Raw genomic sequence first — 25,696 nt, forward strand, 5'->3', positions numbered from 1 at the left:
TTAACTGGAAGGAGTATAAAAGTAAAAATAGGTGGCAAAGTATGTTCAAAATATCAAATCGAAAATGGTACTCCTCAAGGAAGTATAAGTCCTATGTTATTTGTTATAATGAGTAATGATATATTTAATAAAATAGATAAATATTTTGGAGTGACATTATTTGCAGATGATGGCCTTATTTGGAAAAGGGGAAAAACGTATAATTTGTAAATAAGAAAATACAAGAAGCGATACATAGTTTTTCTAAAGCTTGGGCTTTAGAATCTCAATATCTAAATCTAAGTTCGTTACATTTACTAATAGGAAAAAAAAATATTAATGTAAATCTTAAATTGTATGAGAATGTTATTGAAAGGATAGATCAGATTAAATATTTAGGAATTTGGTTTGATAAAAAACCTACATGGAAAATATATATAAAAAAATAATTGAGAAAAGTAAAAAAAACTAAATATAATGAGATGTTTAAGAGGCTGCGACAGACTGGCGACATGTTCAGGGTGACCCCGCCTCTCGCCCGGGATGTTAGCTGGGGATAGGCACCAGCAACCCTCCCAACCCATTAGGGACAAAGGGTGAATAGAAAATGGATGGATGGATGGATGTTTAAGAGGTAAAGATTGGGGAGCTGGTAGGAAAGCATTAAAAATAATATACATTGGATTAATTAGATCAGTATTTGATTATGGATGTATTGTATATAATTCAGCTTCTAATAGTTTACTAAAAGAAATAGATAGAATAGAGTATCAGGCACTAAGAATTTGTTGCGGAGCAATGAAAACAACCCCAGTATCAGCTTTACAAGTTGAAATGGGTGAGATGCCACTGCAGCTCAGAAGAAAACAATTAGCCATAAATTATTGGGCAAATATTAAAGGAGATAAGGAAAGTTATCCTCCAAATGCTATATTATAACCTTGTCAAGAAAAAGTAAAAAAAAAAAAAAGAAAATCAATACTTTTGGATGGATTATTAATAATGAAATAAATGAGGTAGGAATAAATAATTATTCAATTAGTCCTGTGGTGAGTATTCCTGATACTCCACCTTGGTTAAGTGGAAAAGCTGAAGTTGATTGAAGTTTATTGGAAAAAGGCAGAAAAATTGAAAAGAAAGGGGTGGAAAGTTATATTAGGAAAGAATATGCAGAGTATATACAAGTATATACAGATGCTTCTAAAATGTCATTGATAAAATAGGAATAACATTTATAATTACAGACTTAAATATTATGAAAAATAAAAGAGTAACAGATAGGTTGACAGTACACACAGGTGAATTAATGGTTATATTAATGGCTCTAGAATGGAGTGAAGAAATGAGAAAAAAGGAGATATTGATTTGTTTAGATTCAAGTAGTGCATTAATAAGTATTTTAGAGCAAAATTCAGAAACAATGTGTGTAGATATTGTGGAGAGTCAGAAACGATGCAGCATATTTTTCTAGAATGTGATAAATATAATTAGGAAAGAGAGTTAATCAGAGAGTTAAATAGAAACAAAAATAAATTAGATATCAGAAATTTGCTGCAAAAATGGTCTGAGGATGTAGTGTTCAGCAGCATTTTTAGTTTTCTTAGAAGGACAGGTATTATGGGAAGATTATAGGGGTTTTACATCTGGTTCATACTCCAGTCTGGAAGGTGGTGGTAATGCACCTGTAAGTTGTTTGCCAACTGCCGTAAAACAAAAAGAAGAAGAAGTAGAAGAAGAGGATCTTGTAGTCGGTGCAGAGGAGGGACACGGGGCTCCAGTTCTTTATGTCCTGCAGGTTCTCATTTTTGGGATTACTGCCCTGCGGCAGGACAAGGGGAGTGAACCAGTAAGCAGGCTCTCGTTGTAAACGTCGAGCAGGTCTTGGGCCAGAAGATCCCAGTAGGCCTTGTAGCAAGGGCGTAGGTTTGGTCTAAGTTTTGGTGGGACCTTACAACTTACTGACCAACCCCCCCCCCCCCCCGCACCGACCATTTTTGACCAGTCGGGGGGGCACCACATTGGCTTAATAACCCCCTCCTCCCAACCTGGTTTGTATTCACACTAGCTTAACTTAATTTAAGACTAACACATCAAATGCCATATTTACTGAGATAATTTCACAGTATATTACATATCTGAGAACTAACACCTCACCTGGAGCCCTGAAGCTCCAGCCACCTCTCCATCGCTCTGCTCTGCCCCTTGCTCTGCTGTCTGAGCATCCTATGTGAAAAAATATTACATAATTAACAGACCTATTCTACCTCACATTCAGTGCTGACTTTACTAAACACCGGACTTTACAACAAATGCGTTGCGTGATAGATATCTAACTTATGGGTCCACTCACTGTACTTACAGCCGAGGTAGCGAAATAACTTCTAATGTCTGTTGTCCTTTTCCTTTTGGGAGGCAACATGGTCTCGGAGACTCAAACTCAGAAGGAGACGTGTTCACTTTCAGCACCGTGGACCAAACTTCCGTTCCGCGTGTGGCCAGCTGGCCGCCGCCTGTTGCAGCCAATCCAAGAATGTAGATCCATGGTCTTTGAGCCAATAGCGGGTCGTCATAGTTCATAACAGCGAATTTTAAAATGAATGCTACCACTGCATAGAATATTGAAATATTAAACTAATCAATGTAGATTTTCGTTTATTTATTTGGATTTGTTAAAAAATACATTTTTTATTTTTTATTAATATGGCAAAAATTGGTCGGGACTATTTTATATCCCTTGAATATTGGTCGGGACATGTCATGACCGTCCATACCCAAACCTACGCCCATGCCTTGTAGAACTCAACAGTGAGTCTGTCAACACCTGGGGACTTCTGGCCCTGCATGCTGAGGAGGGCTGTGTGGAGGGGGCGCTCCAGCTCTGTGTTGGTCTCCTCAGAGACCTGAGGCAGTTCGTCACAGAACTCCTCGAACAGTTCCTCGTTCTCCTTGTAGTCACTGTTGAACAGAGAACGGTAAAACTCCACAGCCCTCCTCCTGATCTGCCCTGGTTCACTCAGTTGCTGCCCCATGTCCGACAGCAAAGAGTGGATCTGCTTCCTCTCCAAGCTGAAGAAGAAGCTAGAGGGAGCATCCATCTCCGCGATGTTCTGGATCCGGGACCTGACCAATGTGCCTTGGACTTTATTCTCCAGCAGGTTTGCTAAAACTAGCCTTTTAGATTTGAGAGCTTCAATGTGCTCTCGATTTCCTGTGGATTCACTAAGTCATTCTAACTCCACGATGTTCATCTCCAGATCTCTAATAGATCCGGTGATGTCACAGGTGACATTGAGAGTATGCTGCTGACTCAGCAGTTTTATTTGAACTTTGCCATGGTCCCACCACCGTCTCAGACAGGGAAAATCAGACTTTCTTCGTCTAAAACCAGTCCAAAAATAACCTAAAATCTCTTTAAAACCCTTACTGGCATTTTAACTCAACTTTAACTTAAAGTTGAGTTAAAATGCCAGTAAGCGCTTCTAAAAACACTACCTAAAAGCAATGAGTGATCGGTAAAAGCCACCGGTAAAATCTGGCATGTTTTAAACACATTAAAATGGTGTTTAAAACAATAAATAAGATCAAGTCGAGCTAAAGAGATTCGGTTTTCTTTGATGTGGGACCATGTGTACTGCCTGGAGCCTGTTCATCCTCCTCCATACGTCCACCAGGCCGTGAGACGAGACCAGCTGCCGCAGAGCATGTTGGGCCGCTGGATGCGGCTCTGCATGATTACGATCTAAAAACTCGTTTTCAGTACAATTAAAATCCCCACCTATAAAAATATAATCCTCATACCCACAATCACCCAACCTTTCCCCAATTTGCTCAAAAAATGCTTTTTCTCTGCATTGGTGATGGGAGCATAAATATTTATAGAAACCAGACTAAAATGATCAAATTTTGTTTTGACTAAAAGACACCTCCCCTGAACGACGTGTTCATCTTCTATTGAGTTTGGGGTGAAAGCTCTACAGAACAGGAAGCCCACACCTGCACTCTGGGAGGTGCCGTGACTTAAAATGACCTCCCCCCTCCACTCTCTGCCCCAGTCTGTTTCTATTAAAGAATCACTGTGAGTTTCTTGTAAATAAATAACGTCAATTCTCTTTTGGTTCAGTGTTTGGTAAATCAAAGCACGTTTCTCTGCTTCCCTCGCCCCGTTAAGATTCAATGATGCTATTTTAAAAGAATCCATATTGGGTAAGAAGCTAAAACCAAAACATAAAAACCTTATAAAAGATAATAAAATGCTACTGTGCATCATTTTTACTCAACATTGTTTTCTAGCTTTGGACATTATTTCCTTTAGTCTAAAAACTTCCGTTTCTGTAAAACCTGATACCTCTTTGTTCCTGATGTGATATCTTGCGGAGAAATAAAATATTCTCAAATTAGGAAAATAACTTTCAATCTTTACTCCCCTCAATCCTTTAGTTTGTTGTAAAAAGGTTCTATATGATTCTACCGGGTATCTTGGTTCTTTACTGTTACTTTGGGATACAGACACCTCACTGGTGTCAGAGAACCAGTCCTCATTGTCGCTGCTGTCTGACACTTCCCTCCTGTCTGCAACCAGCTTGCTGGCCTGTTTACTGGCCTGCACAGCAGCCACCACATTCTTTCTTTTGCTGCGCCTTTTTATGGGGGCAGAAGCCTCCAGCTCCATCCCCTCTTCTGTCTCACCTGTCTCTCCCTCCGCTCCGGCTCCAAAAAACAACTCCACACTGTTCCTTCTTTCATTCTGTCCACCCACCTCCACCTCTACTCTCTCTCCCTGATCTCCACACACTAAATGCTCCTCATCTCCCTTCACCTCCTCCTGCTCTCCCTGCATACCGTCTTTCTCCCCTTCAACACTTCCACCCTCACCACCATTCACCCCTTCACCACACACCACCGTGCTCTCATCCATACCCACACACACACTCATTTCCAAAGCTCTCTCACTCTCAACTCCACCTTTCTCCAGCTCCTCCAGCACCACCGTGGCTTTCCCCCGCAGCAGCAGTGGGCTCCTCCGCCGCCCTACCCTCACCAGGCGGGTCTCCTTCCTGCTCAGTAGTGGGCCGCTGCTTCACCGAACCCGTCGGAGCCGGCCCAGCCCTGCCTGGACACATTTTTATGATGTGGCCCTCCTGACCACAACCAAAACACTTCATATTAGAAGACGTGGTAAACAGAACATAATCAAAATCATCAACCCTCACATGAAACCGTAAATCGAGCTCCTCATCTTTACAATTTAAAATCATAAATAATTGTCTGCTCTGAGACACAATGTGTTTCAGCAAAGGTGAAACGCCCGTCTCCACCAACTGTTGAGCTTGCTCAACCTTCTCAACAAACAACAACCTTCTCCATTCATTCGTGCTGCTGACTTAATAGACCCGTGCCCAATCACCTCACCCACAGCCAAACAAATTTCCTCCACGCTGCACCAAGAACCAGCACCCACCTTGATGCCGTTCTTCTGTGTCAGCGTGGAGAAAGACCCACCACCAACAACCACCATGGCGTCCTAAAACGCCGGCCTGACGGCCACACCCGAACCCACAGAACCCCCTTAAAACGTGACAAACTAACACAAAATCACAATTAAACAAGTAACACAAACACCCAGTGAATAAACAGTAAAAAGATACAAACACTCGCTCTCTCACTCTTCTTCCGCTCTTCCGCACACACCCTCCTCTCACACGAAAAAGAAGAAGAAGAGTTGCCCACCCCTGGTCTATTGTTTGGTCTGGGAGACCATGTGGTGGACAAGGAAGTTTAGGACTGGCTGCTGCAGTGAGCTGTAAATCACTTGTTTTTCATTTTTATTATGATGTGCTTACTGATATTAGATGTGCCTCTATTTTAGAACAGCTGACTCAGATGACTGTATGACTTTCTGCACTCATCAAGAACTGCAGAAGGTTATTAAGTACCCACAGATTCAATCCAGGTGTGTGGCATCTAAAACATGTAAGGCAGGGGAGGAAGAACACTGATCTAAACCTGCTAAAGACTGATTCAGTCTGTTCATTTGTGGAGTGGTATCAGCATATGGACATTTTTTAATGAATTTAATCAATTGTTTATTTGGACATGTTTGTGGTTAGTGGAAGATTGAACCAGTTCCTTGATGGAAGTTTATCCTGTAAATATAAATAATTTTTTCAACTACAGTACAAATCACCTTTGGCTCTATTTTTCTGTCTCTAGTGTGTTAAATCAACCCTGATCCTCTCTGAGTTTTATTTTTGGATCTTCTGATAAACAGCTATTTATTTTAAATATTGATTCCCTCATTTTAACATGAGTGCAGCATCATAAATGCTACACTACGCTGCAGCTTGATGGGTAAATGTAATGTATGTCAACTAACATTACGATAAAGATTAAAGAATATTCATTAGCGTGTCCTTAATAATTTAACTGAGTGTACATGGGCAACTGTATGGTTTGTTCTCAGAAATACTATTTAGTATTTCAATGATTTTCAAATTTTTTGAAATATTTATCATCTTTCTATCCGGTGGCTTCCTCACTCTTAATTTGATGTTTTTTAGCTGCTGCTCAGCAGTTTGACCCAAAGCTGACTGTTGAGGAAACTGTCAAGGAGTGGCTTCATTACGCACCAGAACCGGAGGAAGTAACCAAACTTGGGTTACCACAACAGTATGAACTGTCTGGATGCTAAACGTTAGCCCTAAACGTTAGCCCTAAACGTTAGCCCTAAACTATCTCCCTTCAGCAGGAATATGCGTCTGAAGGACACAAAAGTGGACGTTTGAATATTGGGACAGTGCCAGCAAATTGTTTCTCCCCCTTTAGCATACTGAGCACTGAGCAGGATGTACATGAGCTTGACTGACAGCGCTAAGACCCTCCTCCTGGTTCTGATTGGGAGCTGTGCATTTCTGTAGACACCAAAAGTGGTACTGGGAGGAGATAGAGAAGTTTGATTATTTTAACAGTTTATTGGTCTCATCTAGTTTTTGTGACAGTATGGCTACCATCACAAAATAGTGATGGTTTTAACAAATATTTAAAAAAAAACATAAAATTTGAAACCACACACATGCTGGGGAACAAAGCATCACAGCACTGTAAAATAAGTGAAAGGTTCTGATTCTTTGGGTACTATGTTCAGGACATTCACAGGAGATGGTTTAAAAACTCTATAAAACCTGGTCTGCAGAGGCAATCGTAGCCATATGTGCATGATGCAAGTGCTGAGTGTAAACACAATCTATAAAAATCTTCACTGTCTGACCTGTTAATGACATGATCATTTATTTCCCTGACACCCCCTGTAAGGTGGATCTCTAGTGTTCCACAGTCTCAGTGTGACAGCAGCTCTGATTTACCCAGGCAGGCAAGGAGTTTAAAAGCATTATATACACAAGATCATAAAAGCAAAAATACAAGAACTAGCAGAAGGGAATCAGAGCAGTGCAACAGTGCACTTATAAATTTATAAAACTATAACTAATCAGATCTGTTTTACATTCTGCATGTTACTTCTTCAGGACATAAAGAAACTAGATAATGTTTAGAATTTTGGCCACTGTTCTTGAACTCCAGGGCTTCTCAAAGATTTTGAAGGTCTGTCAAAGCAGAGATGTGTGAAATTGGGATAATTTATAAATGTCAGACAATCACTGGGGCTATTCAAAGCACCTATACAGTACAAACAAGATCTCTGCTGTGTCAGACAGCCTTCACTTTGTATTCAGTCCAGTATTTCAGTGCTGCGAAATACATCACACATTTACAAAGCTGCGAGAATGCTACAGTCATCTTGTTTGGTAATCAGATGTCGTTACTATGGCTACAATATCTGAGGTGCTTACCCTGTTCAGGGCCAGGTGTGGGCTGGAGTCTGTCTCAGCATTCATGACATGAAAAAAGAAGTTGGCAACACATAGATACAGAGGCTGGCAAAAATATTCATACCACTATAAGTTATTTTCATTTTGTTACGTCAAAAACACAAACTTTGGAAAATTTTATTTGGACTAGTGATGCAATGTGATAAATCAGCACAAAGTAGTGCATACCTGTGACAATTTTAGTTTTCCACCGCACACAGTATTTTGCATCAAGGTCAAAAGATTTTTGACTCATCTGACCAAAACACCTTTTTCTAATGTTTCCCATGTATCACACACCAGTCTATCTGCCATTGTGAGGGAGCCTAAGGTGAACACAACAAAAGGAAGATGAGGAATAGATGATTAAAATAAATTTATTTGACAAAAAAACAAACTAACGTTTAGTGCTTTAATTGTAACCTAAATGATTATATTCTAATTAGGCAGTGAAATGATACATTTTTAAACTACATGTAACATAAATATAATGACAAGAACTAAAACAGCAAACATGAAAGCTATAATTTCTCATTTCTCAGTTCAATGACATATTTTAAAGATATTTAAAATATCTTTTAAATGTACACTTGAGCAAGTGTATATTTTCACCTGGCCAAATACATATTTTGTTTCCTTAAAGTATAGTTTTATTTAATATATTTCTTAAAAGTGTATTTTGGTACAATTATATTTAAGTGTGTTTAAAGTTATAATGTCAAAATTGGTACAAGCATGCTTTTAGTATACTTAGTGCACTAAGTATACTAAAAGCATACTTCGTATACTGGTTCTGGTTCTGGGGATGCAGAGCAGAACCAGAACCAGAACCTGAGAGTTCTGGAAGGTTGATACAACAGCAGCAAATCTTTAATGTATTGTGGTGCTAAACCATTCAGTGATTTATAAACTAACAACAGTATTTTAAAGTCTATTCTTTGAGCTACAGGGAGCCAGTGGAGAGACTTTGTGTATGTAGCACACAATACTTAGTATACTTAAAATATATTTACACAACTGTAAATATATTTGAAATATAATAAAGTATATATTTTTTTCACTTGGGTTTACAGTCTTGTTTTATTATTGTATTATATATCAGTTTGTGTAACTTTTCAAGAGACTGTAGATACAAATTAGCTTATGCTATTAGGGGCACCATAAAGTTAAATCAAATCAAATCAAATCAAACTTTATTTGTGTAGTGGTATAGAAATACATATATTGCTATACAAATAGCTTTCAGGTGCGAGGTTCCGGTTGGGCAAAGTGGGCGTGGTATATAAGAAGCCGCTGCGCCCAATCGGACACACATGTCTTCCTCAAGCTTGGCTGTGACTTGCGTCTCAGGGACTGACAGCCAAACAGGCATAACATCAGGTGGACGCTGCTCTGATCTTGTGGTGGCAAAACGCTACTGTGCGGCTCTCCTCCTCGTCGTCGGTTTGTGTGTGTGTGTGCGCACGTACCTGAGTTTGTCTGGATTGGAGATCTCCCCATATTACCATTGCTGCTCTATTGACATCCCGGATTCTGCGCATTATCAACCTTGGATCGTGGTGGCGGCTACACGCCCTAATTGAAGTGGTGTTTGGCGTGCGGCATTGGCGTGCGGCACCGGCGCGCTCAATTCACCTCCTGTTGCGGCGTGGCCAGAGGGTTGCACCAGATTCGGACATTTTAATTTGTTTTTCTTTATTTTTTGTTCCAGCCTTTTTGGGTTGATATAGCTAGTTATAGATTTAGGCTGATATTGTTTTCCTTTTGTTGTACATTTTGGATTGTTGCCTTTATTAATTGTTCTTTTCTCTTTGTTGGCAGTGCTGAGGTCCGGCGGTGTTGGTGTGGTGACGGTGTCTTCTCTTTTTTTGTGTGCGGTGATTCCTGAGTTTGGGTTGTCTCACTGTGTCTGGTGCTTTACAGGGGTTTTGTTTGCTGTGTTTGGGTGGATACCGTCCTATAGTAGCCCCCTTCCGCCGGTAACCTCAGCTACTGTAGTTACTTTTCTTTTTTCCCTTTTAGTATTATAAAGAATTGGTTTTAAAAAGAATATTTTAAGAAGAATCTAATAAAAAGCTGTTTGTACATTTTAAACTTGTTTCAGATGTCTTAATCCATGCATGAGTGAACTTGTGTGTCCTATCAAAAAGGGGAGTAATATTCCTTGGGTGAAATTCCCAAGGTGGCGCTGTGGAGCAATTTTATTTGGGTTTAGAACTTTACAATTTCCCGATTTCAATCTAGTCTCGCCACATTTTTGGCACTGTGAGCAGGATTCATGCTTTTTATGAACATCTGAGACAAGTAGTTTTTTTAAATATTTGTATTTTTTTTGTGTGTTCTTCTCTTCTTCTTTTTTTGTTTGTGCAGATTGGCTAATCCGTCAACAGAGCAGCAGTGGTTTCGTGCAGAGCATCAAAGCGGTGGGTGAGGTGTTAACAGTTAATCTTAGGTTGTAATTCTGCACTGTAGTAGTCACAAGAAGCAGAATAAGCTTGTGATAATTATGGAAGAAGAAATTCAGGAACTTAAAGAGCTGGTAGCAAGCTTAAGAGCTGACAATGAGCAGTTGCGACAAGGACAGGCTAGCTTAAGTGCTCAGCCATCCACTTCTTCAGCATTGCCTAATGCCCCTTCTACACCTAGTCTCCCTGTAGCAGAGAGACTGATTTTTGTGCCTAGAGATAGGAAATGTCCCATCTTTAGAGGAAGGACAGGTATAGGTTTGAGTGAGTGGACTGAGGAAGCGAGGGTGTGTAAGGAGAGCCCGACATCTGTCTGTAGCTGACCAAGCGTTTTCCTGTTTGACACCTGGAGGGAGAAGCTAGAAATGAAATAAAGTATCGCTCTAGTGCAGAGAGAGAGGACCCTGCTAGAATATTTGAGATCCTACAAGAGTTGTATGGTTGTTCTGAGTCCTATGTTGCTCTTCAAGAGGCCTTCTTTTCTAGAAGACAACAAGAGGGAGAGAGTCTTCAGGAGTTCTCCATGGGCCTTATGGAGAGGGTAAAGCAACGTGCACCTACTGGTATGTTGAATTCTGAGACGCTGTTAAGAGATCAGTTTGTTGAACAGGTGTTGGACAGTTCCCTGAGACGCGAGCTGAAGCAGCTGGTACGCATGAGGCCTGACAGCACTTTACTCGAGGTTAGGGCCGCAGCAATCCAGTGGGAACGTGAAGGGGTACCTCATGGTGGGAGGAGCCGTAGCCAGTCGTTTCCTTCAGTTTGTGGCGTCCAGTATGGGGTACATGGTGGTCCTCAGGTAGCTTCCTTAACATCAGCAACGGAAATGAGTCAGATAAGAGAAATGCTTAAGTGTCAGCAAAAGCAGCTCCAGCAGCTTAGTGAGAGCATTTCTCAGTTGCAGAATCTCCACCGCCCTAATCATCCACGCACCACTGGTCCAGTAATCTGCAGGCGGTGCAACCAGCCAGGTCATTTTGCACGAGAGTGTGATGGGGTGCGTGTCCCCCGTCGAACCCAATGTCCGCCAAATTCAGCTGCCCAGTCCCGTGCTGCTTCTGTGGCGGAAAACTAGTTCCCACCGAACTGCTGAGCCACAGTTTGGGTGGGGATGCTATTGGCTCACTAGCCACTATTGGAAGTTTGGGTGCTTCTAAGTTGATTTCAGATTGCCCTCGTGCAGATGTAGTCATGGGTGGGGTGACAGTCCCATGTTTGGTGGATACTGGTTCGATGGTGTCCACAGTTTCTGAAAGCTTTTTTCGTCAGCATATGGAGTCTTGGGGTTCAGAGCACCTCCAGTCGTGTCATTGGTTGGAGCTTAGAGCTGCCAATGGTCTTAAGATTCCTTATATTGGCTATTTGGAACTTGATGTGCACCTCTGTGGTAAATTGATTCCCCACTGTGGTGTTTTGGTTGTGCAGGACCCGGGTGGTGAGGTCCCAGCTAAAGTCCCAGGTGTTTTGGGGATGAATGTGATCAGGAAGTGTTACCAAGAACTGTTTGGGCAACATGGTGTAGCTTGGTCTTCTGTGTCTGGTGTTTCAGAGGCCCCTCAGTCAGTCATGCAGGCACTGCAGCAGTGCCAGTCTGCCAACTCACGAGAGCCTCGAGGTAGTCCTGGAAGGGTTAAGGTCAGGGGTAAGAAGGGCTGTCGGATCCCTGGTGGAGTCATGAAGATTGTGGCTGCCACATGTTCTGATGTGTACTCAGGTTCTACTGTTTTGTTTGAGCCTTTAGAGTCCGGATTGCCTTCTGGTTTGCTTGCTTCCCCTGCCTTGGTTCAGGTAATCAGGGGTACAGCTTATGTGCCCATTATTAATGTTGGTACAACAGAGGTGGTGGTATATCCCCGCACTGTTGTTGGCACCTTAAATGTTGTCAATGTTGTTAGTCTCCCTGCAGGAATTACTGAAGTCCCAGCAAAGGTAGCTACGATGGTGTGCCAGACAGCCTCAGTTAATGTGCAACAGCAGGTGGAGGACCTGGATTTGTCCTCTTTGTCTGTGGAAGGACAGGGTCAGGTAAGGTCATTGCTCAATCAGTACATGACAGTTTTCTCCTCTCATGATGGTGACCTGGGCTGTACCAATGTGATAGCCCATGACATTCCTCTGGTTGACAATGTTCCAGTTAAACAACGCTATCGGCGTATTCCGCCTTCTGATTATGAGGTGGTGAAGGACCATATAAATCAGTTACTTGCTTCACAGATCATTAGAGAAAGTAGCAGCCCATATGCATCTCCCATAGTCTTAGTGAGGAAGAAAGATGGGAGTATTCGTATGTGTGTTGACTATAGAAGACTAAATAGTAAGACCCGGAAAGACTCTTTCCCCCTTCCACGAATAGAAGAATTGTTGGATGCCTTGTCTGGTGCATGCTGGTTTTCTACCCTCGATCTCGCTAGCGGATATAATCAGGTTCCAGTTGTGGAGGCAGACCGTCCAAAAACTGCTTTCTGTACTCCCTTTGGGCTGTTTGAATGGAACCGAATGCCTTTCGGGCTCTGTAATGCGCCTAGCACTTTCCAACGGCTAATGCAGCGGATTTTTGGGGACCAACAGTACCAGTCTGTCCTGTTATATCTTGATGACATTGTTGTTTTCTCTTCAAGTGTGGATCAACATCTGGAGCGCTTGAAAGTGGTGCTGGGTCGACTTCAACAACAGGGGCTTAAAGCAAAGCTCAGTAAATGTTCCTTCTTTCAAAAAGAGGTACGTTATTTAGGACATGTGATTTCTGGTGAGGGGGTTGCTACAGATCCTAGTAAAACTGAAGTTGTAGCCAATTGGCCAACTCCCACTAAGGCCTCAGAACTTCAGTCATTCCTTGGTTTTGCCAGTTATTACCGTCGCTTTGTGGAAGGTTTTGCAAAATTGGCGGCTCCATTGCATAAAGCGGTGGCTCAGTGTGGTGGTACCGGTAAGAAACCTGATCGTGGACTTGTTGCATGCTGGACTGATGAATGTCAAAAGAGCTTTGAAGCATTAAAGGCTAAGCTAACAACGCCAGTGCTAGCCTATGCAGATTTCACTCAACCATTTATCTTGGAGGTTGATGCCAGCCATGGTGGCCTGGGAGCAGTCCTCTCGCAAATGCAGGCAGGGAAAGTGAGACCGATTGCTTATGCTAGTCGAGGCTTGAGACCCACAGAGCGAAACATGGCAAATTACAGCTCCATGAAGCTTGAGTTTCTGGCCCTCAAGTGGGCCATGACCGACAAGTTTAGAGAGTATCTGTTGGGAAACAAATGTATTGTATATACTGATAACAACCCTCTCAGCCATTTGTCCACTGCTAAATTGGCTGCCACTGAACAGCGGTGGGCTGCTCAGCTAGCCTCTTTTGATTTTGAGATCAAGTATCGGTCAGGGCGGTGTAATACCAATGCTGATGCACTTTCTCGTCAGCATCCACCTGATCCGCCAGATGTGAAAGCAATGCTCCCAGGTACAGCTTTGCCTAAAGCATTGCAGGATGCTTTGGGGTTTGAAAAGGTTGAGGCAACCCAGGCAGTTGTTGCAGTTTTGCCGCAGCATACTACAGCTGAACTTTGTGCTTTGCAGCGGGCTGATCCTTTTTACAGGACGTGTTGGTGTTCTGGAGGAAAGGACAGCATCCCAGTCGAGAGGAGCGAGCCCAGCTGTCCCCGTCCACTTTGGTTCTGCTGCGGCAGTGGGACCGGTTTGTCGAGAGAGATGGAGTTCTCTATCGAAAGGTATTTAGATCAGATGGTGGTGATGCTGTGTTCCAGCTGGTGTTGCCAAGTGTGCTAATTAAGGATGTTCTGACTAAAGTCCATGAAGAGCATGGTCACCAGGGAGTGGAGCGAACGTTGGCGCTCTTACGGTCCCGGTGTTATTGGCCTCATATGGCCTCTGATGTGGCTCAATGGTGCCAGGCTTGTGAGAGATGCCAAGTGGCAAAGGATGTTCACCCTAAAGCTTATGGCTATATGGGACATTTACTGGCATCACGTCCTAATGAAATTTTGGCCATTGATTATACCACCTTAGAGCCCACCCATAATGGTTTGGAAAATGTTTTGGTCTTGACGGATGTTTTTAGTAAATATACTGTTGCTGTCCCTACACGGGATCAGCGAGCGGCCACTGTGGCTAAGGTTTTGGTGTCTGAATGGTTTTACAAGTTTGGTGTTCCTGCTCGGTTGCACTCCGATCAGGGTCGTAACTTTGAGAGCTTGCTTATCCAGCAGCTGTGTAACTTGTATGGCATTGTAAAATCACGCACCACTCCTTACCATCCAGAAGGAAATGGCCAATGTGAGCGCTTCAATCGGACACTGCACAATCTGTTAAGAACACTGCCTGTGTCCCGAAAAAGAGATTGGCATGCCTGTTTGCCCCAGGTTCTTTATTGTTATAATACTACTCCTCACCAGTCTACTGGAGAGTCACCATTTCTCTTAATGTTTGGGCAGGAACCTAGATTGCCCCTGGATTTTCTTTTGGGTAGAGTTGAGAGTCCAGTTGGTGGTTCTGTCCATGAGTGGGTTCAAGAACATCAAGCTCGGTTGCAGGTAGCCTTTGATGGGGCCAGAGAGCACCTGAAACATGCTGCAGATCGCCGAAGGCAGACTCATGATACTCAGGTGAAACATCGTCCATTAAAAGAAGGGCAACTTGTGTTTTTGACTTTACTGCTAGGGGGCCTTATAAGACAAGGGACCGATGGAGCTCTGTGAAGTACAAGGTATTGAGAGCACCAAAGGAGGGCGGCTCTGTTTACACCATTGTGCCTCTGGATGACCAAACTAAAGTAAGACAGGTGCACCGTACCATGTTAAAACCTGTGGTTGGTGTTGTTCCTCCTGATCACATTTCTCCCCATAACTTGCCTCCTGTAGAAAAGGGACTGTCTGAAGATAGTGGCCCCTTTGATTATGATCTGTTTGTTTGTGAAGAGCAACCCCTAGTGGTTGCTTCTGCCTTACCTTCTGGTAGGTTGCTGCCTCAAACTCCATCCCAGGAACTTGGGTCACCTACTGAACCCTCTACATCTTTGGCTGTTCCATCTACCAGCTATGCTGACCCAGTGGCTCTACGTCGCTCCAAACGTCCAACTGCCGGTCAACATACTAATGTGCACCATCTCCCACGGCCAGCAGGAGACATTCATCCTGGGAGCTCTTCTGCATCTTTGTCAACTGTGTCAGCGTTGTTTAGACCCTGGAACTGATTTTATTAGTTCTGAATCAGCCATCGTCGGGTCGACGATGCAAGAAGGGGGGGTAGAATGTAGTGGTATAGAAATACATATATTGCTATACAAATAGCTTTCAGGTGCGAGGTTCCGGTTGGGCAAAGTGGGCGTGGTATATAAGAAGCCGCTGCGCCCAATCGGACACACATGTCTTCCTCAAGCTTGGCTGTGACTTGCGTCTCAGGGACTGACAGCCAAACAGGCATAACATCAGGTGGACGCTGCTCTGATCTTGTGGTGGCAAAACGCTACTGTGCGGCTCTCCTCCTCGTCGTCGGTTTGTGTGTGTGTGTGCGCACGTACCTGAGTTTGTCTGGATTGGAGATCTCCCCATATTACCATTGCTGCTCTATTGACATCCCGGATTCTGCGCATTATCAACCTTGGATCGTGGTGGCGGCTACACGCCCTAATTGAAGTGGTGTTTGGCGTGCGGCATTGGCGTGCGGCACCGGCGCGCTCAATTCACCTCCTGTTGCGGCGTGGCCAGAGGGTTGCACCAGATTCGGACATTTTAATTTGTTTTTCTTTATTTTTTGTTCCAGCCTTTTTGGGTTGATATAGCTAGTTATAGATTTAGGCTGATATTGTTTTCCTTTTGTTGTACATTTTGGATTGTTGCCTTTATTAATTGTCTTTTCTCTCTTTGTTGGCAGTGCTGAGGTCCGGCGGCGGTGTTGGTGTGGTGACGGTGTCTTCTCTTTTTTTGTGTGCGGTGATTCCTGAGTTTGGGTTGTCTCACTGTGTCTGGTGCTTTACAGGGGTTTTGTTTGCTGTGTTTGGGTGGATACCGTCCTATAGTAGCCCCCTTCCGCCGGTAACCTCAGCTACTGTAGTTACTTTTCTTTTTTCCCTTTTAGTATTATAAAGAATTGGTTTTAAAAAGAATATTTTAAGAAGAATCTAATAAAAAGCTGTTTGTACATTTTAAACTTGTTTCAGATGTCTTAATCCATGCATGAGTGAACTTGTGTGTCCTATCAAAAAGGGGAGTAATATTCCTTGGGTGAAATTCCCAAGGTGGCGCTGTGGAGCAATTTTATTTGGGTTTAGAACTTTACAATTTCCCGATTTCAATCTAGTCTCGCCACATTTGTATAGCACATTTCAGCAGCAAGGCATTTCAAAATGCTTTACATCAAATCAAACACAAAAACACAATGCAACATAGAATCAACAATAAAAACACAACATTAAGTCAAGTTCCATCAATAAATTTGTAATTGATTATGTTTCAAATACAACTCTAAACAAGTGGGTTTTTAGTTGAGATTTAAAGGAAGTCAGTGTTTCAGCTGTTTTACAGTTTTCTGGAAGTTTGTTCCAGATTTGTGGTGCATAGATGCTGAATGCTGCTTCTCCTCGTTTGGTTCTGGTTCTGGGGATGCAGAGCAGAACCAGAACCAGAAGACCTGAGGGTTCTGGAAGGTTGATACAATAACAGCAGATCTTTAATGTATTGTGGTGCTAAACCATTCAGTAATTTATAAACTATCAACAGTATTTTAAAGTCTATTCTTTGAGCTACAGGGAGCCAGTGGAGGGACTTTAAAACTGGTGTTATGTGCTCTATCTTCCTGGTTTTAGTCAGAACTCCAGCAGCAGCATTCTGGATCAGCTGCAACTGTTTGATTGATTTGTTGGACAGACCTGTGAAGACGCTGTTGCAATAATCAATACGACTGAAGATAAAGGCATGGATGAGTTTCTCTAGATCTGGCTGAGACATTAGTCCTTTAATCCTGGAAATGTTCTTCAGGTGATAGAAGGCCGACTTTGTAACTGTCTTTATGTGTCTCTGAATGTTCAGGTCAGAGTCCATCACTACTCCCAGGTTTCAGGCCTGATCGCTGGTTTTTAGTTGTAATAACTGAAGCTGTGCACTGACTCTAGATCTATAACTCTAGATCTATAACTCTAGATCTATAACTCTAGATCGTTCCTCTTTAGGTCCAAAAATAATAACTTCAGTTTTGTTTTTGTTCAGCTGGAGAAAGTTTTGGCACATCCACACATTTATCTGTTCTAAGCATCTGTTCAGTGATTGGATGGGGTCAAAGGTCACCTGGTGACATTGTAATGTAGAGCTGTGTGTCATCTGCATAGTTATGGTAGCTGATATAATTTCCTGTTATAACCTGAGCCAGTGGGAGCATATAGATATTGAATAAGAGGGTCCTAGGATTGAACCTTGAGGTATCCCACATGTGACCTTTGACCTCTTTGATGAGAAGTTTCCAATTGAAACAAAGAAATCCCTGTTCTTTATGTAAGATTCAAACCAGTTAAACACTGGACCGGAGAGTCCGACCCAACTCTCCAGTCCATTCAGTAATATGTCCTGGTCAACACTGAGGTCCAACAGAACCAGCACTGTGGTTCTCCCACAGTCCGTATTTATATGGATGTCATTGAACACTTTGACTAGGCCAGTCTCTGTGCTGTGGTGAGACCGGAAACCAGACTGGAAGGAGTCAAAGCAGTTGGTGATCATTAGGAAGCCATTTAACTGTTTAAACAGCTTTTTCAATAACTTTGCTGATGAATGGGAGGTTGGAGGTTGGCCTGTAATTCTGCATTAGTGATTTGTCTAGATTGTTCTTTTTTATCAGTGGTTTGATTACTGCTGATTTTAAAGCCTGGGGGAAAACACCTGATGAGAGTGATGAGTACAATACTGCCATTTTGAGACATAAAATAAGAGACTGTTAATATGATAGCATCTTAATTTCTGACCATGCACCAAATTCACTTGTCTATGAGGATTTACGACTAAGGAGAGACAGAGACCCTTATAGGTGGAGATTTAAACAAAAATGGCTCATAGATCCAGAATTTATATTTTTTGTAGATAATCAAATTAATATCTATTTTCAAATCAGTACAGATGAAACACCAGCCTCTTCCAGGTGGTAAGCCTTTAAGGCCTATAAGGAGTCAAACAATTAGCTTTATGAGTTATAAGGCAAAACAAACTTATCAAAAAACAAAAAAGTTGGCAGCAGAGATTGAGCTGTTTGAGAGGGATTATTATCAAACACTATGCCCAAACACCCATAAAAACTTTTGACACTAAGAACACAGTATAACAAACTTTCTGCCTCAAAAGCTGCCTCACAACTTTTGCGTCTTAAGCAGTCGTTCTATGATCAAGGGAAACTATTAGCCTGGCGACTCCGACAATTACAAAATGAGAAAAATATCACCTCCGTCGAAAATAATGAGGGACAGATTATCACTGAGCCATTAGAAGTCAATGAAATTTTTAAGGTCTGTTTTGAAAAATTATACAACCTCATGCAACAGACTGGTGACCTGTCCAGGGTGATCCCGCCTCTCGCCCGGAATGCAGCTGGAGAGGAACCAGCAACCCTCCCGACCCCATTAGGGACAAGGGTGAACAGAAAATGGATGGATGGATATATAAGCTCAGACATGACGCATAAGGAACAAGACCAAAATGTTTTCTTAGAAACCCTCCAAATGACCAATATCTCAGAATTAGTGAGTACAGATCTCAGTGCAGCTATAACTAAAGAGGAAATATCTATAGCAATGGGTCACTTGAAAACAGGTAAAGCCCAAGGCCCAGATGGGCTGCCAACAGAATTTTATAAGAAATTTATTTAATAAGAAATAAGGAGCATAGAATTGCTTTACTTGCTGATGATGCCATTCTTTTTTTCTTTTTTTTTTTGGAAAAAATGAAAGACTCTATTCCAGCCTTGTTAGAACTAATAAATACATTTGGAAGAATATCAGGATATAAGGTAAATAAAGATAAGTCTTCGTTAATGCTACTTAATTCAGAAGAAATTAAGTAAAATGTTGGGAATCTTTTCCAATTCAAAAAGGTAGATTGTTTTACATATTTGGGGATTAGGATAGTGTCATGTATAAATGACATTGTTGCAGTTAACTATAACCCCATGTTAGTGGAGGGATCCTCTGAGTCGTTTTTATGGAAGCTCAATGCCTGGAGGGAGGATTTACAGGAAAACTTGTCTTCAGAGGACTGTTTGTGCTGAAGCTCAAACACAAACTACTTATATACACCTCAAAGTACTGCAATATAATTGGTTAATGAGAACATATGTGATGCAAGAAAAGCTTAATAAGTGCAATGGTGCCATCCCAGACCTGTGTATTAGATGTGGAGAAGAGAAGGGAACATTCTTCCATTGTATCTGGAAATGCAAGATAGTTACAAAATTTTAGAAGGAAGATTAAACAAGCTCTAAAGACTATACTATGTATAAAACTAGTCTGACCCTAAATTGTTCATTATAGGTTTATATCCTGACAGACATCATATGTCCAGAAAGTTTATTACTGCCATGGATTTATGTTTACTACTTGCAAAAAGACTCATAGCGCTCTCATGGAAGAGTACCAGTAAACCAAAATTCATTAACTGGATTAATGAAATATCCACAACCTTGCCAATGGAAAGGATTACTTTCATTATAAAAGGGAAACTATCGCTATTTCAAAATATTTGGGGTCCTTTTATGGAGTATACAGAAAACATGAATATGAGGGTGTCGGGTGAGTTATAGTTGTGGTTGGTCCCCTGCAGTGTCCTAAAATAATCTTCTTTATTTGTATACTTGACTACTTTACTTTGAATTATACATTCAAGCTTGTATTTTCTGAACTATGTACAATACTAAAAATAGAGAAAAGAAATAGAGAAACCGTTATTGTTGTAATTGTTGTTTCTTCTCAGGGGCGTTTGGGATTAGGGACATTGTTTTTCTTTTCTCATATACTCTGTATGAAATAAGTGCTGCTCTAAAAAATCCCATAACAACCTGGGATGCAAGGAAAGACAAGTTGAATGTTGGACAATAATTTAACTACCCTGGACTTTTCCTTTGATGTGCGAGCACACTTCTGTGTAATATTGAAAACACTGTTGAAAATAAAGATAATGTTGGGAAAAAAATCAAGCAAAAAAAGAGTACTGATAGATCATCGGCAAACAATGATATTTTATGTTCCACTTCTCCCTCATCTCTAATTTCCTGGATTTGTTTATTCTGTCTCATTGCTTCTGCCATTGGTTCAATATTAATCGCGAATAGTAGAGGACAGTCCCCCTGTCTAATTCCTCTCTTGAGATCAAAAAATTCTCAGCAGTATCCATTAATTCGAATTTGGGATTTCGGATTTTTATTAATTATTTTCACCCATTCAACAAATTCCTAGTAGTGTCTGGTATAGAAAATTCAATTTTACCCTGTCAAAAGCCTTTGGGGCATCCAAACTAAAACTGACCAATTACCGACAGGGGCCCCTCCACAAAATATTTTTTTTATTTTTCTTCGTAGAAATAGAAAAAAAATTGGGCCCTTATTAATTACAAAATATTGTGTTTTTAAAATTGTTCTTATCAATAAAAAAGCACACATCCAATTTGCATGGAACACCCCCTTGGATCTGCATAAAATGGTTTGTTCCTGCTTGGAGCGCTTGACAGTGACGATGTTCAACAGCAGTCAGTAGAAGACAAGAAAGACTGAAGCGTATTGGAATACAGCTTGGAGTCAGATGGAATTTAGTAAAAATTGGGAACTCCTAAAATATGAACTTCGAAAAATGTTTCCGAGAACTGGAGCTGAAATTACTAAAAGAAATAGGAAAGTAGAATCAGAAGTAATAAAAGAAATTATCTTATTGAACGATGTTCTGCCAGAAAATATATCTGAAGAACAAAAGATTAGATTAAACCATTTACAACTGAACCTGGACAATATTTATATTTCCAAAGCTAAAGGAGAGTACATCAGATCGAGACAGGAATGGTTAGAAGAAGGAGAAAAAAACCTCTTCTTATTTTTTTAGACTAGAAAAAAACCCCACCAAGTATCTAACAGTATTATGAAATTTCAAACGTATGATAATATCTGTGAAGACTCTGTTCAAATCTCTTCTTACTGTAATGGTTCACTAGAGGGACCCAGAAATTCAGCCACGACACAGGAGTGAGCAGTAAACTCCGATATTTTATTCAAAGGCAGCTTAAACTGGGCACAGGATCATCAGCTGCAGCACTGGCTTGGCGATCAGTTACTGCAGTGATCAGCTGAGGAACAAGGAGGAGAGCAGATGCTGCGCTGACGCAGAGCTCGGGAGGAAGTGCCTGGGGAGGCAGAGTGCTAACTTTGTGGGGCAGCAGAAGAACCAAATCCAGATCCGAATCCTAGTCAGACGGGCCGAGGTCATACACGATCGGGGCAGAGAGCAGAATCCGTGGGAGTGGGCGAGAGCGGAGTTACTACAACAGGCAATGTGTCGAGATCCAGATGGGCGATCAGTAACAGTCCAAGAAGTGCTGGAAAACTACTTGCTGAAAGCGTTCGATAATCTGGCAGCGTGGTTGTGACTAAGAGAGGTTTAAAAAGGAAGACAATGAGGAAGCAACACAGGTGCGAGGAATAACGGAAATGAGGGACGTGACTTGGATTGGCTAAACAAGAAACACAGGGTATAATGTGAACATCACACTTACTATGAAACTTTTTTCCAAGAACTTTATCAATCAAGATGTTCTGATGAAGGGCTGCACAGTGGTGCAGTTGGTAGAGCTGTTGCCTTGCAGCAAGAAGGTCCTGGGTTCGATTCCCGGCCCGGGGTCTTCCTGCATGGAGTTTGCATGTTCTCCCTGTGCATGGTGGGTTCTCTCCGGGTTCTCCGGGTTCCTCCCACAGTCCAAAAACATGACTGTCAGGTTAATTGGGCTCTCTAAATTCTCCCTAGGTGTGAGTGTGTGTGTGAATGGTTGTTTGTCCTGTGTGACTCTGTGTTGACCCCGCCTCTCGCCCGGGACGCAGCTGGAGAGGAACCAGCAACCCTGCCGACCCCATTAGGGACGAAGGGTGAACAGAAAATGGATGGATGGAGGGTTAGGGTTAGGTACCACTTGAAGACATCCAAAAGTCCATCAAAAAATTAAAACTAAATAAATCACAGGGGACTGATGGCCTCAATGCAGAAATTTGTAAAAAGTTTTCAGATCAATTATTGCCATTTTTAGTTATTTTCAAGTTTATCTTGAAAGTTTGGATTCTGGGTCACTTCCACCAACAATGACCCACCGTCTGATTACACTGATCCCTAAAGTACAAAAAGACAAACTTCTTCTGGAGAACTGGTGACCAATTACATTACTACAAAATAACTATAAAAGTTTTGCAGGTTATATTGCTGCAAAAATTAAGAATACTCTTGAAGAAGTGGTTGATAAAACTCAGTCTGGATTCATACCAGGTAGACATATAACTAATAATATAAGGCTTATATTGGATCTGCTAGATTACTCATATTTAATAGAGGGGCACGGTCTCATTTCTAGATTTGTTTTAAAGCCTTTGGCACAATTGAACATACATTTTTGTTTGAAGCATTAGAAGTATTCGGATATGGAAAAATCTTAATTAAAAGTTGTCAAATGTTATATAGGAATCGTAATGCCTCTGTAAAATTATCACATGGCTGCTGTAAAAGATTTTATTTGAAAAGAGGTCTCAGACAAGGGTGACCAGTCTCCCCATATCTATCATTCTGGTCATCCAAATTCTTTCAGTTAAATTCAAGAAAAAAAATTACAGGTTGCAAATAGAAATATCGTAATTTCCCAGTTTGCTGATGACACTGCAATTTTTTTAAAGAATACAAATACAAAATTCTCTTGAAATCATTAACACCTTCTCCAAGGCTTCTGGTTTGACTCTAAATCTAAACAAATGTGGACTACTTTCCATTAAATCTAATTTAAAAGGCACATTCCTCAACATTCCTAGAAAATTCCAAGAAAATGGTTTGATAGGGGAATATTACTTGTAAGCCAACTACTAAATCCAAAAGGTCATTTCTTGTCTTATTCTGACTTTGTTACTTTTCCAATTTCCTGTTACCCCTAAAGAATATGCCGTGGTGTTTGACTCAATCCCCAGTGGGTCATTAAAGCTTTTATCATCTTTACCTCCATGCCAAATTCACTCAATGCCAAATTTTCATCCAAACTCCATTTATATTGATTATGATTGTCAGAAAACAACCAACAAAGTGTTAAGAAATGTTCCAATATGAGATGTTGTTTTTTCAGCAGCTTGTATATTTTATTGGTCCAGCATTTTTGAAAATATAAATTGGAAGTGGACTTGGTTGCTCCTAACAAAATTCTTAGTAAACAATAAAGGAAAAGAAATTTCTTAAAAAATTATTCACAATTTTTATCCTGTTAAAGCATTTTTGATACAAAGAAATAAATGGAATTTGGACCCTATGTGTACTTTTTGTAAAAGCTTGTTAATCTTTTTTGGAATTGTAATTATACCAAAATATTCTGGAGAGATATGTCAAATTTTTTTTCATCAAAGAAATCTCAATATTACTTTAACAGATAAGGATGTTTTGTTTGGGATGGAGAAATGTTAACTTGTCAAAACAGAATTCTTATATGTTGTTAACTTTTTTTTATTATTTATGGTAAATATCATATCGTACGTCCAAACAATTACAACAAAAACCTAATTTCCAGATTTTATTATCTTCTAATAATACCTATATAGACTCCTTAAAAATCACCTCAAATGCTAAAGCCCTTAAAGAACTGCAACCCTTGAGCACCGATTTGATTTTGACATTGTAAAATAATTGTTCTATGTTCTGTAAAGGCCTTTGATGTTGTATCTGTTTGCAATTATTAGTGTTCTATGTTGTTCTTATATGTTCTTTGTTTGCAATAAAAAAAGAAAGAAAGACTCTGGCAGTTACTATGCCTCCATGAAAAAGTAATAATGTCAGGTTTAAAAAAAAAGACAGAGAAAAAACAAGAGTGTCAATTTATAATCCGGTTTTTCTTCAAGAGAGGTGGTTAGACTGTGTGAGATTATCAACCATTTAGCACAGTTAGCTTAGTTACAGACTGTTTGCTTCCGTTTCACTAGCATTTAAAGAACAAAGTAAAAATGAAAAATCTACCAACATATTTATATATTTAAGTTGTCCCTGTACCTTTTACCACACTTAACAACAGATGAGTCAGTCAGCAGCAGCTCTAATCCCTTTATCAATATAATCCCTCTCTTCCCATCCCAGTGAAAACGGTGAGCAACACTGTTCAGTGATAACCTCGTTGGCATCATTCCAGGAAGTCTGTGTAGATTTTTCCTGTCTCACTGCTCTTTTTACAATTTCACAACAAAACAATATATTTATTAGTGACAGAAATTAAAACAGTCTTTATAAAATTATAATAAAAAACAGCCTTTTGTCAGTCTAGATAGTCCTGCCTTAGCTTGCATTTAAATGACAGATATCTGTTGCCACGTCCCTCCTGACCGTCCCCTCAAGTGAAATTAAAGCTGCAGTATGTAACTTTTATTAACAAAGGGTACATATCTGTTAAGACTGTCAATATGTTGAGAGATTATCTGAGAATAATTTAATTCCTCTGCCTTCTCCCAGTGCTCTCTAGAAACAACCAATCAGAGGCATGAGGTGGGTTTTAGCGCTGTACATCACAATCTTTAACTGTCAGTAGTAGGTCAGGGAGGAGCTGGAGGAGATTCATCTTTTCACAGATTATCTGTCTCATAACAAACTGTCAAGGCAAGAATGAAAGGCAGTTGCATGCTTTTAAAATTGTGCCACTTTTTATGGGTAAAATTTTTTGTCATGGGGACCAAGTTTCCTGGTGGTGCCCCTGTATGCTATTTTCAGTGCATCAAATGGTGACGTTTATGTTTGAGTTGTACATTGGCCCATTTTAAATAAAGTTCATTTAAAAAAATCAATAGACTGTTTCTTGTTTTGTCATTTTTATAGGAGCTGAATTGTTCGTGCCTTTCACCAAACAAGAAACAATTCTGCATAAAGGGTTGCTGCAATGAATGAATCAACTGAAGTGGTTATGGATGGTAGTTCCCTGCTCCAGGCAGTCTACCATAGTCGGCTGCGTCTGACTCGGCTGCTCTTAGAAGGAGGTGCTTATATAAATGAGAGTAATGAATATGGAGAGACACCCCTTATGGTAGCTTGTAAGACACAACACACAAATCCACAAAGTGTACCTAAGCCTAAGATGGTTCGGTAAGTTATCTGGAAACTCTTCAATATTTTAGTTTCTCAAATCTTTGAATGTTTATTGACAAATA

General features: G+C 40.9%; 1 protein-coding gene across 1 annotated transcript in view; it reads left to right on the forward strand.

Moving 5' to 3' along the window:
* Nucleotides 1–25,696, forward strand: part of ankrd34bb (ankyrin repeat domain 34Bb) — a 40,925-nt gene that overhangs the window by 13,026 nt on the left and 2,203 nt on the right. The window contains exon 2 of the mRNA XM_044111652.1: nucleotides 25,368–25,631. Coding sequence (XP_043967587.1) covers nucleotides 25,429–25,631 — 203 coding nt within the window. The 5' untranslated portion in view covers nucleotides 25,368–25,428. The remainder of the gene's footprint in view (nucleotides 1–25,367; nucleotides 25,632–25,696) is intronic.

This window comes from Gambusia affinis, linkage group LG03, assembly GCF_019740435.1.
Source record: "Gambusia affinis linkage group LG03, SWU_Gaff_1.0, whole genome shotgun sequence".
Lineage (NCBI taxonomy): Eukaryota > Metazoa > Chordata > Actinopteri > Cyprinodontiformes > Poeciliidae > Gambusia > Gambusia affinis.